This window comes from Pristiophorus japonicus, chromosome 8 (genome assembly GCF_044704955.1).
Source record: "Pristiophorus japonicus isolate sPriJap1 chromosome 8, sPriJap1.hap1, whole genome shotgun sequence".
In the NCBI taxonomy this organism is placed as follows: domain Eukaryota; kingdom Metazoa; phylum Chordata; class Chondrichthyes; family Pristiophoridae; genus Pristiophorus; species Pristiophorus japonicus.
Genome location: NC_091984.1, coordinates 2,045,101 through 2,062,472, shown reverse-complemented (window position 1 = coordinate 2,062,472; position 17,372 = coordinate 2,045,101). Strand labels below are relative to the sequence as shown.

General features: G+C 58.6%; 1 protein-coding gene across 1 annotated transcript in view; it reads left to right on the top strand.

The window, feature by feature from the left end:
- Positions 1-17,372, top strand: part of znhit6 (zinc finger HIT-type containing 6) — a 110,164-nt gene that overhangs the window by 44,004 nt on the left and 48,788 nt on the right. Inside the window, exon 7 of the mRNA XM_070885957.1 lies at positions 3,525-3,605. Within this exon, the coding sequence (XP_070742058.1) occupies positions 3,525-3,605 (81 nt within the window). The remainder of the gene's footprint in view (positions 1-3,524; positions 3,606-17,372) is intronic.

Below are 17,372 nucleotides of genomic sequence, written 5' to 3'. Positions count from 1 at the left end.
CAATGGTATCTTGGCCTTTATTGCAAAGGGGATGGAGTATAAAAGCAGGGAAGTCTTGCTCCAGCTATATAAGGTATTGGTGAGGCCACACCTGGAATACTGCGTGCAGTTTTGGTTTCCATATTTACGAAAGGATATACTTGCTTTGGAGGCAGTTCAGAGAAGGTTCACTCGGTTGATTCTGGGGATGAGGGGGTTGACTTATGAGGAAAGGTTGAGTAGGTTGGGCCTCTACTCATTGGAATTCAGAAGAATGAGAGGTGATCTTATCGAAACGTATAAGATTATGAGGGGGCTTGACAAGGTGGATGCAGAAAGGATGTTTCCACTGATGGGGGAGACTAGAACTAGAGGGCATGATCTTAGAATAAGGGGCCGCCCATTTAAAACTGAGATGAGGAGAAATTTCTTCTCTCAGAGGATTGTAAATCTGTGGAATTCATTGCCTCAGAGAGCTGTGGAGGCTGGGACATTGAATACATTTAAGACGGAGATAGACAGTTTCTTAAACGATATGGGGATAAGGTGTTATGGGGAGCAGGCGGGGAAGTGGAGCTGAGTCCATGATCGGATCAGTCATGATCTTATTAAATGACGGAGCAGGCTCGAGGGACCGTATGGCCTACTCCTGTTCCTATTTCTTATGTTTTTATGACCCTGCCTCTATGTTTCTGCCTCTACTGCCCTTTCAGGCAGTGAGTTCCAGACCCCCACCACCCTCTGGGTGAAAATATTTCCCCTCAAATCCCCTCTAAACCTCCCCCTAATTACTTTAAATCTATGCCCCCTGGTTGTTGATCCCTCTGTCAAGGGAAACAGATCCTTCCTATCCACTCTATCCGGGCCCCTCATAATTTTATACACCTCAATCAGGTCTCCCCTCAGCCTCCTCTGTTCCAATCTGTTGTATTCGTGGCTGTTTGGCCGAGGCTTCAGGTTGTGTGTCGGGGAACACGGGAGAAAGAAAAAGAAAGACTTACATTGATATAGCGCCTTTCACGACCACCGGACGTCCCAAAGCACTTTACAGCCAATGAAGTACTTTTGGATTGGTTCCTGGGATGAGAGGGTTGTCCTCTGAGGAGAGATCGTGTAGAATGGGCCCATACTCTCTGGAGTTTAGAAGAATGAGCGGTGATCTCATTGAAACGTACACGATTCTGAGGGGGATTGACAGGGTAGATGCTGAGAGGTTGTTTCCTCTGGCTCCTCCGACAGTGTAGCGCTCCCTCAGTACTGCCCCTCTGACAGTACAGCACTCCCTCAGTACTACCCCTCCGACAGTGCGGCACTTCCTCAGTACTGCCCCTCCGACAGTGCAGCGCTCCCTCAGTACTGTCCCTCCGACAGTGCGGCTCTCCCTCAGTACTGCCCCTCCGACAGTGCAGCGCTCCCTCAGTACTGCCCCTCCGACAGTGCAGCACTCCCTCAGTACTGCCCCTCCGACAGTGCGGCACTCCCTCAGTACTGCCCCTCCGACAGTGCAGCGCTCCCTCAGTACTGCCCCTCCGACAGTGCGGCACTCCCTCAGTACTGTCCCTCCGACAGTGCGGCACTCCCTCAGTACTGTCCCTCCAACAGTGCGACACTCCCTCAGTGCTGTCCCTCCGACAGTGCAGCGCTCCCTCAGTACTGCCCCTCCGACAGTGCAGCACTCCCTCAGTACTGCCCCTCCGACAGTGCGGCACTCCCTCAGTACTGCCCCTCCGACAGTGCAGCGCTCCCTCAGTACTGCCCCTCCGAAAGTGCGGCACTCCCTCAGTACTGTCCCTCCGACAGTGCGGCACTCCCTCAGTACTGTCCCTCCAACAGTGCGACACTCCCTCAGTGCTGTCCCTCCGACAGTGCGGCACTCCCTCAGTACTGTCCCTCCAACAGTGCGACACTCCCTCAGTGCTGTCCCTCCGACAGTGCAGCACTCCCTCATTACTAAACTGGGATATAGGCCTAGATTTTTTTTGTGCTCCAGTCTCTGGAGTGGGACTTGATCCCAGAGCATTCTGACTCACATTTTGCTAACTGTTGATGCTCTTAAGAACATAAGAAATAAGAGCAGGAGTCGGCCATTTGACCCCTCGAGCCTGCTCTGCCATTTAATACGATCATGGCTGATCTGATCATGGACTCAGGTCCATTTCCCTGCTCGCTCCCTATAACCCTTTACTTCCTTATCGCTCAAAAATCTGTCTATCTCAGCCTTAAATATATTCAATGTCCCAGCCTCCACAGCTCTCTGAGGCAGCGAGTTCCACAGATTTACAACCCTCTGAGAGAAGAAATTTCTCCTCATCTCAGTTTTAAATGGGCGGCCCCTTATTCTAAGATCGTGCCCTCTAGTTCTAGTCTCCCCCATCAGTGGAAACATCCTCTCTGCATCCACCTTGTCAAGCCCCCTCATAATCTTATACGTTTCGATAAGATCACCTCTCATTCTTCTGAATTCCAATGTCTAGAGGCCCAACCTCCTCAACCTTTCCTCATAAGTCAACCCCCTCATCCCCGGAATCAACCGAGTGAACCTTCTCTGAACTGCCTCTAAAGCAAGTATATCCTTTCGTAAATATGGAAACCAAAACTGCACGCAGTACTCCAGGTGTGGCCTCACCAATACCCTGTATAACTGTAGCAAGACTTCCCTGCTTTTATACTCCATCCCCTTTGCTCATGGCGTTACAGAGCCGAGCTATTTCATTTCCTACTTCAGTGCGAAGGAGGCTTCCTGCCAGAATCGGGAGGGAAACTGGAGTCTGAGCCTGGCCTCTATAGATTCCAGTGGATATTCCCGAGAAATGGTAACTAACCTGTGATAGTGTTTTAAAAGTTGGAGCACGGTGCTCAGTTCTAATCGCCATATTATTGTAAGGGTATTGAGGCACTGGAAAAGGGCAAATAAAAGAGTGAGTCCAGAACTGGGAGGTTATTCCCATCAGTAAATACTGAACAGCCTGGGGCTCTGTTCTCCAGAAAATAAGAGGCTGGGTGTTGACCCGATAGAGGTCTTTACAATTATGATGCGGTTTGATAGGGTGGACCGAGTGAAGATGTTTCCCCTTGTGGGGGAGACCAGAACTAGAGGCCATCAATATCAGACAGTCACTAATAAACCCAACGGGGAATTCAGGAGAAACCTCTTTACCCAGAGAGGGGTGAGAATGTGGAACTCACTGCCACAGGGAGGGGTTGAGGTGAATAGTATCGATGCATTTAAGGGGAAGCTGGATAAACACATGGGGGAGAAAGGAATAGAAGGATATGGGGATAGGGTGAGATGGAGAGGGGTGGGAGGGGGCTGGTGTGGAGCATAAACCCCGGCACGGAGCGGTGGGGCATAAACCCCGGCACGGAGCGGTGGGGCATAAACCACGGCACGGAGCGGTGGGGCATAAACCCCGGCACGGAGCGCTGGGGCATAAACCCCGGCACGGAGCGGTGGGGCATAAACCCCGGCACGGAGCGCTGGGCCCAATGGCTCGCTGTAAAACCCAGGTCAGTGTGGAAATGGAAGGATTGATTTTGTGTTTCAGGGTGTCGGCCAGTAAGACTGTGGGAGAATTACTGAGGGGCTACATTGACCCAGGAGAGGCTGACCCGGTTATTCAGCAGAAGTAAGTAAATAACCGGAGTTTTAATGTTATTCTTGCAACTTGTTGTTGCTGCTCTCGCCCTGCTGGTGCGCACACGACCGCTCAGGGCTACTCCGCTAAATTTCAGGGGGCTCTTGGTGAAATTTCCGCGTTTGCTGGCGGGGTTTGACCAAAGCACTGATTGGGGAATGGGCAGGAGGCTGGAATTGGAGAGGCCGTATGACCTACTCCTGCTCCTATTTCTTATGTTCTTATCGGGAGGGGCGACGCCACGAAGGGATTTGAACATCAGGATGAGAATTTTATAATCAAGACGTTGTCGGACCGGGAGCCAATGTAGGTCAATGAGCACAGGGGGTGATGGGTGAGCGGGACTGGGTGTGAGTTAGGACACGGGGCAGTGAGCACAGGGGGTGATGGGTGAGTGGGACTGGGTGTGAGTTAGGACACGGGTCAGTGAGCACAGGGGGTGATGGGTGAGTGGGACTGGGTGTGAGTTAGGACACGGGGCAGTGAGCACAGGGGGTGATGGGTGAGTGGGACTGGGTGTGAGTTAGGATACGGTCAGTGAGCACAGGGGGTGATGGGTGAGTGGGACTGGGTGCGAGTTAGGACACGGGGCAGTGAGCACAGGGGGTGATGGGTGAGCGGGACTCGGTGTGAGTTAGGACACGGTCAGCGAGCACAGGGGGTGATGGGTGAGCGGGACTGGGTGTGAGTTAGGACACAGGGCAGTGAGCACAGGGGGTGATGGGTGAGCGGGACTCGGTGTGAGTTAGGACACGGTCAGCGAGCACAGGGGGTGATGGGTGAGTGGGACTGGGTATGAGTTAGGACACGGTCAGTGAGTACAGGGGGTGATGGGTGAGCGGGACTGGGTATGAGTTAGGACACGGTCCATGAGCACAGGGGGTGATGGGTGAGCGGGACTCGGTGTGAGTTAGGACACGGTCAGCGAGCACAGGGGGTGACGGCTGAGTGGGACTGGGTGTGAGTTAGGACATGGGGCAGTGAGCACGGGGTGATGGGTGAGCTGGACTGGGTGTGAGTTAGGACACGGGGCAGTGAGCACAGGGGGTGATGGGTGAGCGGGACTGGGTGTGAGTTAGGACACGGTCAGTGAGCACAGGGGGTGATGGGTGAGTGGGACTGGGTGCGAGTTAGGACACGGGGCAGTGAGCACAGGGGATGATGGGTGAGCGGGACTCGGTGTGAGTTAGGACAAGGTCAGCGAGCACAGGGGGTGATGGGTGAGCGGGACTGGGTGTGAGTTAGGACACAGGGCAGTGAGCACAGGGGGTGATGGGTGAGCGGGACTCGGTGTGAGTTAGGACACGGTCAGCGAGCACAGGGGGTGATGGGTGAGTGGGACTGGGTATGAGTTAGGACACGGTCAGTGAGCACAGGGGGTGATGGGTGAGCGGGACTGGGTGTGAGTTAGGACACGGTCCATGAACACAGGGGGTGATGGGTGAGCGGGACTCGGTGTGAGTTAGGACACGGTCAGCGAGCACAGGGGGTGATGGGTGAGTGGGACTGGGTGTGAGTTAGGACACGGGGCAGTGAGCACGGGCTGATGGGTGAGTGGGACTGGGTGTGAGTTAGGACACGGGGCAGTGAGCACAGCGGGTGATGGGTGAGTGGGACTGGGTGTGAGTTAAGACACGGGGCAGTGAGCACAGGGGGTGATGGGTGAGCGGGACTGGGTGTGAGTTAGGACACGGGGCAGTGAGCACAGGGGGTGATGGGTGAGCGGGACTGGGTGTGAGTTAGGACACGGTCAGTGAGCACAGGGGGTGATGGGTGAGTGGGACTGGGTGTGAGTAAGGACAAGGGGCAGTGAACACAGGGGGTGATGGGTGAGCGGGACTGGGTGTGAGTTAGGACACGGGGCAGTGAGCACAGGGGTTGATGGGTGAGCGGGACTGGGTGTGAGTTAGGACATGGGGCAGTGAGCACAGAGGGTGATGGGTCAATGGGACTAGGTGTGAGTTAGGATAGGGGGTGATGGGGGAACGGGACTCGGTGTGAATTAGGACACGGGTCAGTGAGCACAGGGGGTGATGGGTGAGCGGGACTGGGTGTGAGTTAGGACACGGGGCAGTGAGCACAGGGGGTGATGGGTCAATGGGACTGGGTGTGAGTTAGGACACGGGGCAGTGAGCACAGAGGGTGATGGGTCAATGGGACTGGGTGTGAGTTAGGACAGGGGGTGATGGGGGAATGGGACTCGGTGTGAGTTAGGACACAGGCCAGTGAGCACAGGGAGTGATGGGTGAGCGGGACTGGGTGTGAGTTTGGACACGGTCAGCGAGCACAGGGGGTGATGGGTGAGCGGGACTAGGTGTGAGTTAGGACATGGTCAGTGAGCACAGGGGGTGATGGGTGAGCGGGACTGGGTGTGAATTAGGACACGGTCAGTGAGCACAGGGGGTGATGGGTGAGCTGGACTGGGTGCGAGTCAGGACACGGGGCAGTGAGCACAGGGGGTGATGGGTCAATGGGACTGGGTTTAAGTTAGGACACTGGGCAGTGAGCACAGGGGGTGATGGGTCAATGGGACTGGGTGTGAGTTAGGACACGGTCAGTGAGCACAGGGGGTGATGGGTGAGTGGGACTGGGTGTGAGTTAGGACACGGTCAGTGAGCACAGGGGGTGATGGGTGAGCTGGACTGGGTGCGAGTCAGGACACGGGGCAGTGAGCACAGGGGGTGATGGGTCAATGGGACTGGGTGTGAGTTAGGACACTGGGCAGTGAGCACAGGGGGTGATGGGTCAATGGGACTGGGTGTGAGTTAGGACACGGTCAGTGAGCACAGGGGGTGATGGGTGAGTGGGACTGGGTGTGAATTAGGACACGGTCAGTGAGCACAGGGGGTGATGGGTGAGCTGGACTGGGTGTGAGTAAGGACAAGGGGCAGTGAGCACAGCGGGTGATGGGTGAGTGGGACTGGGTGTGAGTTAGGACACGGTCAGTGAGCACAGGGGTTGATGGGTGAGCGGGACTGGGTGTGAGTTAGGACACGGGGCAGTGAGCACAGGGGTTGATGGGTGAGCGGGACTGGGTGTGAGTTAGGACACGGGGCAGTGAGCACAGGGGTTGATGGGTGAGCGGGACTCGGTGCGAGTTAGGACACGGGTCAGTGAGCACAGGGGGTGATGGGTGAGCGGGACTGGGTGTGAGTTAGGACACGGGGCAGTGAGCACAGGGGGTGATGGGTCAATGGGACTGGGTTTGAGTTAGGACACGGGGCAGTGAGCACAGAGGGTGATAGATCAATGGGACTGGGTGTGAGTTAGGACAAGGGGTGATGGGGGAATGGGACTCGGTGTGAGTTAGGACACGAGTCAGTGAGAACAGGGGGTGATGGGTGAGCGGGACTGGGTGCAAGTTAGGACACGGTCAGTGAGCACAGGGGGTGATGGGTGAGTGGGACTGGGTGCAAGTTAGGACACGGTCAGTGAGCACAGGGGGTGATGGGTGAGTGGGACTGGGTGTGAGTTAGGACACGGGTCAGTGAGCACAGGGGGTGATGGGTGAGTGGGACTGGGTGTGAGTTAGGACACGGGGCAGTGAGCACAGGGGGTGATGGGTGAGTGGGACTGGGTGTGAGTTAGGATACGGTCAGTGAGCACAGGGGGTGATGGGTGAGTGGGACTGGGTGCGAGTTAGGACACGGGGCAGTGAGCACAGGGGGTGATGGGTGAGCGGGACTCGGTGTGAGTTAGGACACGGTCAGCGAGCACAGGGGGTGATGGGTGAGCGGGACTGGGTGTGAGTTAGGACACAGGGCAGTGAGCACAGGGGGTGATGGGTGAGCGGGACTCGGTGTGAGTTAGGACACGGTCAGCGAGCACAGGGGGTGATGGGTGAGTGGGACTGGGTATGAGTTAGGACACGGTCAGTGAGTACAGGGGGTGATGGGTGAGCGGGACTGGGTATGAGTTAGGACACGGTCCATGAGCACAGGGGGTGATGGGTGAGCGGGACTCGGTGTGAGTTAGGACACGGTCAGCGAGCACAGGGGGTGACGGCTGAGTGGGACTGGGTGTGAGTTAGGACATGGGGCAGTGAGCACGGGGTGATGGGTGAGCTGGACTGGGTGTGAGTTAGGACACGGGGCAGTGAGCACAGGGGGTGATGGGTGAGCGGGACTGGGTGTGAGTTAGGACACGGTCAGTGAGCACAGGGGGTGATGGGTGAGTGGGACTGGGTGCGAGTTAGGACACGGGGCAGTGAGCACAGGGGATGATGGGTGAGCGGGACTCGGTGTGAGTTAGGACAAGGTCAGCGAGCACAGGGGGTGATGGGTGAGCGGGACTGGGTGTGAGTTAGGACACAGGGCAGTGAGCACAGGGGGTGATGGGTGAGCGGGACTCGGTGTGAGTTAGGACACGGTCAGCGAGCACAGGGGGTGATGGGTGAGTGGGACTGGGTATGAGTTAGGACACGGTCAGTGAGCACAGGGGGTGATGGGTGAGCGGGACTGGGTGTGAGTTAGGACACGGTCCATGAACACAGGGGGTGATGGGTGAGCGGGACTCGGTGTGAGTTAGGACACGGTCAGCGAGCACAGGGGGTGATGGGTGAGTGGGACTGGGTGTGAGTTAGGACACGGGGCAGTGAGCACGGGCTGATGGGTGAGTGGGACTGGGTGTGAGTTAGGACACGGGGCAGTGAGCACAGCGGGTGATGGGTGAGTGGGACTGGGTGTGAGTTAAGACACGGGGCAGTGAGCACAGGGGGTGATGGGTGAGCGGGACTGGGTGTGAGTTAGGACACGGGGCAGTGAGCACAGGGGGTGATGGGTGAGCGGGACTGGGTGTGAGTTAGGACACGGTCAGTGAGCACAGGGGGTGATGGGTGAGTGGGACTGGGTGTGAGTAAGGACAAGGGGCAGTGAACACAGGGGGTGATGGGTGAGCGGGACTGGGTGTGAGTTAGGACACGGGGCAGTGAGCACAGGGGTTGATGGGTGAGCGGGACTGGGTGTGAGTTAGGACATGGGGCAGTGAGCACAGAGGGTGATGGGTCAATGGGACTAGGTGTGAGTTAGGATAGGGGGTGATGGGGGAACGGGACTCGGTGTGAATTAGGACACGGGTCAGTGAGCACAGGGGGTGATGGGTGAGCGGGACTGGGTGTGAGTTAGGACACGGGGCAGTGAGCACAGGGGGTGATGGGTCAATGGGACTGGGTGTGAGTTAGGACACGGGGCAGTGAGCACAGAGGGTGATGGGTCAATGGGACTGGGTGTGAGTTAGGACAGGGGGTGATGGGGGAATGGGACTCGGTGTGAGTTAGGACACAGGCCAGTGAGCACAGGGAGTGATGGGTGAGCGGGACTGGGTGTGAGTTTGGACACGGTCAGCGAGCACAGGGGGTGATGGGTGAGCGGGACTAGGTGTGAGTTAGGACATGGTCAGTGAGCACAGGGGGTGATGGGTGAGCGGGACTGGGTGTGAATTAGGACACGGTCAGTGAGCACAGGGGGTGATGGGTGAGCTGGACTGGGTGCGAGTCAGGACACGGGGCAGTGAGCACAGGGGGTGATGGGTCAATGGGACTGGGTTTAAGTTAGGACACTGGGCAGTGAGCACAGGGGGTGATGGGTCAATGGGACTGGGTGTGAGTTAGGACACGGTCAGTGAGCACAGGGGGTGATGGGTGAGTGGGACTGGGTGTGAGTTAGGACACGGTCAGTGAGCACAGGGGGTGATGGGTGAGCTGGACTGGGTGCGAGTCAGGACACGGGGCAGTGAGCACAGGGGGTGATGGGTCAATGGGACTGGGTGTGAGTTAGGACACTGGGCAGTGAGCACAGGGGGTGATGGGTCAATGGGACTGGGTGTGAGTTAGGACACGGTCAGTGAGCACAGGGGGTGATGGGTGAGTGGGACTGGGTGTGAATTAGGACACGGTCAGTGAGCACAGGGGGTGATGGGTGAGCTGGACTGGGTGTGAGTAAGGACAAGGGGCAGTGAGCACAGCGGGTGATGGGTGAGTGGGACTGGGTGTGAGTTAGGACACGGTCAGTGAGCACAGGGGTTGATGGGTGAGCGGGACTGGGTGTGAGTTAGGACACGGGGCAGTGAGCACAGGGGTTGATGGGTGAGCGGGACTGGGTGTGAGTTAGGACACGGGGCAGTGAGCACAGGGGTTGATGGGTGAGCGGGACTCGGTGCGAGTTAGGACACGGGTCAGTGAGCACAGGGGGTGATGGGTGAGCGGGACTGGGTGTGAGTTAGGACACGGGGCAGTGAGCACAGGGGGTGATGGGTCAATGGGACTGGGTTTGAGTTAGGACACGGGGCAGTGAGCACAGAGGGTGATAGATCAATGGGACTGGGTGTGAGTTAGGACAAGGGGTGATGGGGGAATGGGACTCGGTGTGAGTTAGGACACGAGTCAGTGAGAACAGGGGGTGATGGGTGAGCGGGACTGGGTGCAAGTTAGGACACGGTCAGTGAGCACAGGGGGTGATGGGTGAGTGGGACTGGGTGCAAGTTAGGACACGGTCAGTGAGCACAGGGGGTGATGGGTGAGTGGGACTGGGTGTGAGTTAGGACACGGTCAGTGAGCACAGGGGGTGATGGGTGAGTGGGACTGGGTGCAAGTTAGGACACGGTCAGTGAGCACAGGGGGTGATGGGTGAGTGGGACTGGGTGTGAGTTAGGACACAGGCCAGTGAGCACAGTGGGTGATGGGTGAGTGGGACTGGGTGTGAGTTAGGACACGGGGCAGTGAGCACAGGGGGTGATGGGTGAGTGGGACTGGGTGTGAGTTAGGATACGGTCAGTGAGCACAGGGGGTGATGGGTGAGTGGGACTGGGTGCGAGTTAGGACACGGTCAGTGAGCACAGGGGGTGATGGGTGAGCTGGACTGGGTGTGAGTAAGGACAAGGGGCAGTGAGCACAGCGGGTGATGGGTGAGTGGGACTGGGTGTGAGTTAGGACACGGTCAGTGAGCACAGGGGTTGATGGGTGAGCGGGACTGGGTGTGAGTTAGGACACGGGGCAGTGAGCACAGGGGTTGATGGGTGAGCGGGACTGGGTGTGAGTTAGGACACGGGGCAGTGAGCACAGGGGTTGATGGGTGAGCGGGACTCGGTGCGAGTTAGGACACGGGTCAGTGAGCACAGGGGGTGATGGGTGAGCGGGACTGGGTGTGAGTTAGGACACGGGGCAGTGAGCACAGGGGGTGATGGGTCAATGGGACTGGGTTTGAGTTAGGACACGGGGCAGTGAGCACAGAGGGTGATAGATCAATGGGACTGGGTGTGAGTTAGGACAGGGGGTGATGGGGGAATGGGACTCGGTGTGAGTTAGGACACGAGTCAGTGAGAACAGGGGGTGATGGGTGAGCGGGACTGGGTGCAAGTTAGGACACGGTCAGTGAGCACAGGGGGTGATGGGTGAGTGGGACTGGGTGCAAGTTAGGACACGGTCAGTGAGCACAGGGGGTGATGGGTGAGTGGGACTGGGTGTGAGTTAGGACACGGTCAGTGAGCACAGGGGGTGATGGGTGAGTGGGACTGGGTGCAAGTTAGGACACGGTCAGTGAGCACAGGGGGTGATGGGTGAGCGGGACTGGGTGTGAGTTAGGACACAGGCCAGTGAGCACAGTGGGTGATGGGTGAGTGGGACTGGGTGTGAGTTAGGACACGGGGCAGTGAGCACAGGGGGTGATGGGTGAGTGGGACTGGGTGTGAGTTAGGATACGGTCAGTGAGCACAGGGGGTGATGGGTGAGTGGGACTGGGTGCGAGTTAGGACACGGGGCAGTGAGCACAGGGGGTGATGGGTGAGCGGGACTCGGTGTGAGTTAGGACACGGTCAGCGAGCACAGGGGGTGATGGGTGAGTGGGACTGGGTATGAGTTAGGACACGGTCAGTGAGTACAGGGGGTGATGGGTGAGCGGGACTGGGTGTGAGTTAGGACACGGTCCATGAACACAGGGGGTGATGGGTGAGCGGGACTCGGTGTGAGTTAGGACACGGTCAGCGAGCACAGGGGGTGATGGGTGAGTGGGACTGGGTGTGAGTTAGTACACGGGGCAGTGAGCACGGGCTGATGGGTGAGTGGGACTGGGTGTGAGTTAGGACACGGGGCAGTGAGCACAGCGGGTGATGGGTGAGTGGGACTGGGTGTGAGTTAAGACACGGGGCAGTGAGCACAGGGGGTGATGGGTGAGCGGGACTGGGTGTGAGTTAGGACACGGGGCAGTGAGCACAGGGGGTGATGGGTGAGCGGGACTGGGTGTGAGTTAGGACACGGTCAGTGAGCACAGGGGGTGATGGGTGAGTGGGACTGGGTGTGAGTAAGGACAAGGGGCAGTGAACACAGGGGGTGATGGGTGAGCGGGACTGGGTGTGAGTTAGGACACGGGGCAGTGAGCACAGGGGTTGATGGGTGAGCGGGACTGGGTGTGAGTTAGGACATGGGGCAGTGAGCACAGAGGGTGATGGGTCAATGGGACTAGGTGTGAGTTAGGATAGGGGGTGATGGGGGAACGGGACTCGGTGTGAATTAGGACACGGGTCAGTGAGCACAGGGGGTGATGGGTGAGCGGGACTGGGTGTGAGTTAGGACACGGGGCAGTGAGCACAGGGGGTGATGGGTCAATGGGACTGGGTGTGAGTTAGGACACGGGGCAGTGAGCACAGAGGGTGATGGGTCAATGGGACTGGGTGTGAGTTAGGACAGGGGGTGATGGGGGAATGGGACTCGGTGTGAGTTAGGACACAGGCCAGTGAGCACAGTGGGTGATGGGTGAGTGGGACTGGGTGTGAGTTAGGACACGGGGCAGTGAGCACAGGAGGTGATGGGTGAGTGGGACTGGGTGTGAGTTAGGACACGGTCAGTGAGAACAGGGGGTGATGGGTGAGCGGGACTGGGTGTGAGTTAGGACACGGTCAGTGAGCACAGGGGGTGATGGGTGAGTGGGACTGGGTGCGAGTTAGGACACGGGGCAGTGAGCACAGGGAGTGATGGGTGAGCGGGACTGGGTGTGAGTTTGGACACGGTCAGCGAGCACAGGGGGTGATGGGTGAGCGGGACTAGGTGTGAGTTAGGACATGGTCAGTGAGCACAGGGGGTGATGGGTGAGCGGGACTGGGTGTGAATTAGGACACGGTCAGTGAGCACAGGGGGTGATGGGTGAGCTGGACTGGGTGCGAGTCAGGACACGGGGCAGTGAGCACAGGGGGTGATGGGTCAATGGGACTGGGTTTAAGTTAGGACACTGGGCAGTGAGCACAGGGGGTGATGGGTCAATGGGACTGGGTGTGAGTTAGGACACGGTCAGTGAGCACAGGGGGTGATGGGTGAGTGGGACTGGGTGTGAGTTAGGACACGGTCAGTGAGCACAGGGGGTGATGGGTGAGCTGGACTGGGTGCGAGTCAGGACACGGGGCAGTGAGCACAGGGGGTGATGGGTCAATGGGACTGGGTGTGAGTTAGGACACTGGGCAGTGAGCACAGGGGGTGATGGGTCAATGGGACTGGGTGTGAGTTAGGACACGGTCAGTGAGCACAGGGGGTGATGGGTGAGTGGGACTGGGTGTGAGTTAGGACACGGTCAGTGAGCACAGGGGGTGATGGGTGAGCTGGACTGGGTGTGAGTAAGGACAAGGGGCAGTGAGCACAGCGGGTGATGGGTGAGTGGGACTGGGTGTGAGTTAGGACACGGTCAGTGAGCACAGGGGTTGATGGGTGAGCGGGACTGGGTGTGAGTTAGGACACGGGGCAGTGAGCACAGGGGTTGATGGGTGAGCGGGACTGGGTGTGAGTTAGGACACGGGGCAGTGAGCACAGGGGTTGATGGGTGAGCGGGACTCGGTGCGAGTTAGGACACGGGTCAGTGAGCACAGGGGGTGATGGGTGAGCGGGACTGGGTGTGAGTTAGGACACGGGGCAGTGAGCACAGGGGGTGATGGGTCAATGGGACTGGGTTTGAGTTAGGACACGGGGCAGTGAGCACAGAGGGTGATAGATCAATGGGACTGGGTGTGAGTTAGGACAGGGGGTGATGGGGGAATGGGACTCGGTGTGAGTTAGGACACGAGTCAGTGAGAACAGGGGGTGATGGGTGAGCGGGACTGGGTGCAAGTTAGGACACGGTCAGTGAGCACAGGGGGTGATGGGTGAGTGGGACTGGGTGCAAGTTAGGACACGGTCAGTGAGCACAGGGGGTGATGGGTGAGTGGGACTGGGTGTGAGTTAGGACACGGTCAGTGAGCACAGGGGGTGATGGGTGAGTGGGACTGGGTGCAAGTTAGGACACGGTCAGTGAGCACAGGGGGTGATGGGTGAGTGGGACTGGGTGTGAGTTAGGACACAGGCCAGTGAGCACAGTGGGTGATGGGTGAGTGGGACTGGGTGTGAGTTAGGACACGGGGCAGTGAGCACAGGGGGTGATGGGTGAGTGGGACTGGGTGTGAGTTAGGATACGGTCAGTGAGCACAGGGGGTGATGGGTGAGTGGGACTGGGTGCGAGTTAGGACACGGGGCAGTGAGCACAGGGGGTGATGGGTGAGCGGGACTCGGTGTGAGTTAGGACACGGTCAGCGAGCACAGGGGGTGATGGGTGAGTGGGACTGGGTATGAGTTAGGACACGGTCAGTGAGTACAGGGGGTGATGGGTGAGCGGGACTGGGTATGAGTTAGGACACGGTCCATGAGCACAGGGGGTGATGGGTGAGCGGGACTCGGTGTGAGTTAGGACACGGTCAGCGAGCACAGGGGGTGATGGGTGAGCGGGACTGGGTGTGAGTTAGGACACGGTCAGTGAGCACAGGGGGTGATGGGTGAGTGGGACTGGGTGTGAGTAAGGACAAGGGGCAGTGAACACAGGGGGTGATGGGTGAGCGGGACTGGGTGTGAGTTAGGACACGGGGCAGTGAGCACAGGGGTTGATGGGTGAGCGGGACTGGGTGTGAGTTAGGACATGGGGCAGTGAGCACAGAGGGTGATGGGTCAATGGGACTAGGTGTGAGTTAGGATAGGGGGTGATGGGGGAACGGGACTCGGTGTGAATTAGGACACGGGTCAGTGAGCACAGGGGGTGATGGGTGAGCGGGACTGGGTGTGAGTTAGGACACGGGGCAGTGAGCACAGGGGGTGATGGGTCAATGGGACTGGGTGTGAGTTAGGACACGGGGCAGTGAGCACAGAGGGTGATGGGTCAATGGGACTGGGTGTGAGTTAGGACAGGGGGTGATGGGGGAATGGGACTCGGTGTGAGTTAGGACACAGGCCAGTGAGCACAGTGGGTGATGGGTGAGTGGGACTGGGTGTGAGTTAGGACACGGGGCAGTGAGCACAGGAGGTGATGGGTGAGTGGGACTGGGTGTGAGTTAGGACACGGTCAGTGAGAACAGGGGGTGATGGGTGAGCGGGACTGGGTGTGAGTTAGGACACGGTCAGTGAGCACAGGGGGTGATGGGTGAGTGGGACTGGGTGCGAGTTAGGACACGGGGCAGTGAGCACAGGGAGTGATGGGTGAGCGGGACTGGGTGTGAGTTTGGACACGGTCAGCGAGCACAGGGGGTGATGGGTGAGCGGGACTAGGTGTGAGTTAGGACATGGTCAGTGAGCACAGGGGGTGATGGGTGAGCGGGACTGGGTGTGAATTAGGACACGGTCAGTGAGCACAGGGGGTGATGGGTGAGCTGGACTGGGTGCGAGTCAGGACACGGGGCAGTGAGCACAGGGGGTGATGGGTCAATGGGACTGGGTTTAAGTTAGGACACTGGGCAGTGAGCACAGGGGGTGATGGGTCAATGGGACTGGGTGTGAGTTAGGACACGGTCAGTGAGCACAGGGGGTGATGGGTGAGTGGGACTGGGTGTGAGTTAGGACACGGTCAGTGAGCACAGGGGGTGATGGGTGAGCTGGACTGGGTGCGAGTCAGGACACGGGGCAGTGAGCACAGGGGGTGATGGGTCAATGGGACTGGGTGTGAGTTAGGACACTGGGCAGTGAGCACAGGGGGTGATGGGTCAATGGGACTGGGTGTGAGTTAGGACACGGTCAGTGAGCACAGGGGGTGATGGGTGAGTGGGACTGGGTGTGAGTTAGGACACGGTCAGTGAGCACAGGGGGTGATGGGTGAGCTGGACTGGGTGTGAGTAAGGACAAGGGGCAGTGAGCACAGCGGGTGATGGGTGAGTGGGACTGGGTGTGAGTTAGGACACGGTCAGTGAGCACAGGGGTTGATGGGTGAGCGGGACTGGGTGTGAGTTAGGACACGGGGCAGTGAGCACAGGGGTTGATGGGTGAGCGGGACTGGGTGTGAGTTAGGACACGGGGCAGTGAGCACAGGGGTTGATGGGTGAGCGGGACTCGGTGCGAGTTAGGACACGGGTCAGTGAGCACAGGGGGTGATGGGTGAGCGGGACTGGGTGTGAGTTAGGACACGGGGCAGTGAGCACAGGGGGTGATGGGTCAATGGGACTGGGTTTGAGTTAGGACACGGGGCAGTGAGCACAGAGGGTGATAGATCAATGGGACTGGGTGTGAGTTAGGACAGGGGGTGATGGGGGAATGGGACTCGGTGTGAGTTAGGACACGAGTCAGTGAGAACAGGGGGTGATGGGTGAGCGGGACTGGGTGCAAGTTAGGACACGGTCAGTGAGCACAGGGGGTGATGGGTGAGTGGGACTGGGTGCAAGTTAGGACACGGTCAGTGAGCACAGGGGGTGATGGGTGAGTGGGACTGGGTGTGAGTTAGGACACGGTCAGTGAGCACAGGGGGTGATGGGTGAGTGGGACTGGGTGCAAGTTAGGACACGGTCAGTGAGCACAGGGGGTGATGGGTGAGTGGGACTGGGTGTGAGTTAGGACACAGGCCAGTGAGCACAGTGGGTGATGGGTGAGTGGGACTGGGTGTGAGTTAGGACACGGGGCAGTGAGCACAGGGGGTGATGGGTGAGTGGGACTGGGTGTGAGTTAGGATACGGTCAGTGAGCACAGGGGGTGATGGGTGAGTGGGACTGGGTGCGAGTTAGGACACGGGGCAGTGAGCACAGGGGGTGATGGGTGAGCGGGACTCGGTGTGAGTTAGGACACGGTCAGCGAGCACAGGGGGTGATGGGTGAGTGGGACTGGGTATGAGTTAGGACACGGTCAGTGAGTACAGGGGGTGATGGGTGAGCGGGACTGGGTATGAGTTAGGACACGGTCCATGAGCACAGGGGGTGATGGGTGAGCGGGACTCGGTGTGAGTTAGGACACGGTCAGCGAGCACAGGGGGTGACGGCTGAGTGGGACTGGGTGTGAGTTAGGACATGGGGCAGTGAGCACGGGGTGATGGGTGAGCTGGACTGGGTGTGAGTTAGGACACGGGGCAGTGAGCACAGGGGGTGATGGGTGAGCGGGACTGGGTGTGAGTTAGGACACGGTCAGTGAGCACAGGGGGTGATGGGTGAGTGGGACTGGGTGCAAGTTAGGACACGGTCAGTGAGCACAGGGGGTGATGGGTGAGTGGGACTGGGTGTGAGTTAGGACACGGTCAGTGAGCACAGGGGGTGATGGGTGAGTGGGACTGGGTGCAAGTTAGGACACGGTCAGTGAGCACAGGGGGTGATGGGTGAGCGGGACTCGGTGTGAGTTAGGACACGGTCAGCGAGCACAGGGGGTGATGGGTGAGTGGGACTGGGTATGAGTTAGGACACGGTCAGTGAGTACAGGGGGTGATGGGTGAGCGGGACTGGGTATGAGTTAGGACACGGTCCATGAGCACAGGGGGTGATGGGTGAGCGGGACTCGGTGTGAGTTAGGACACG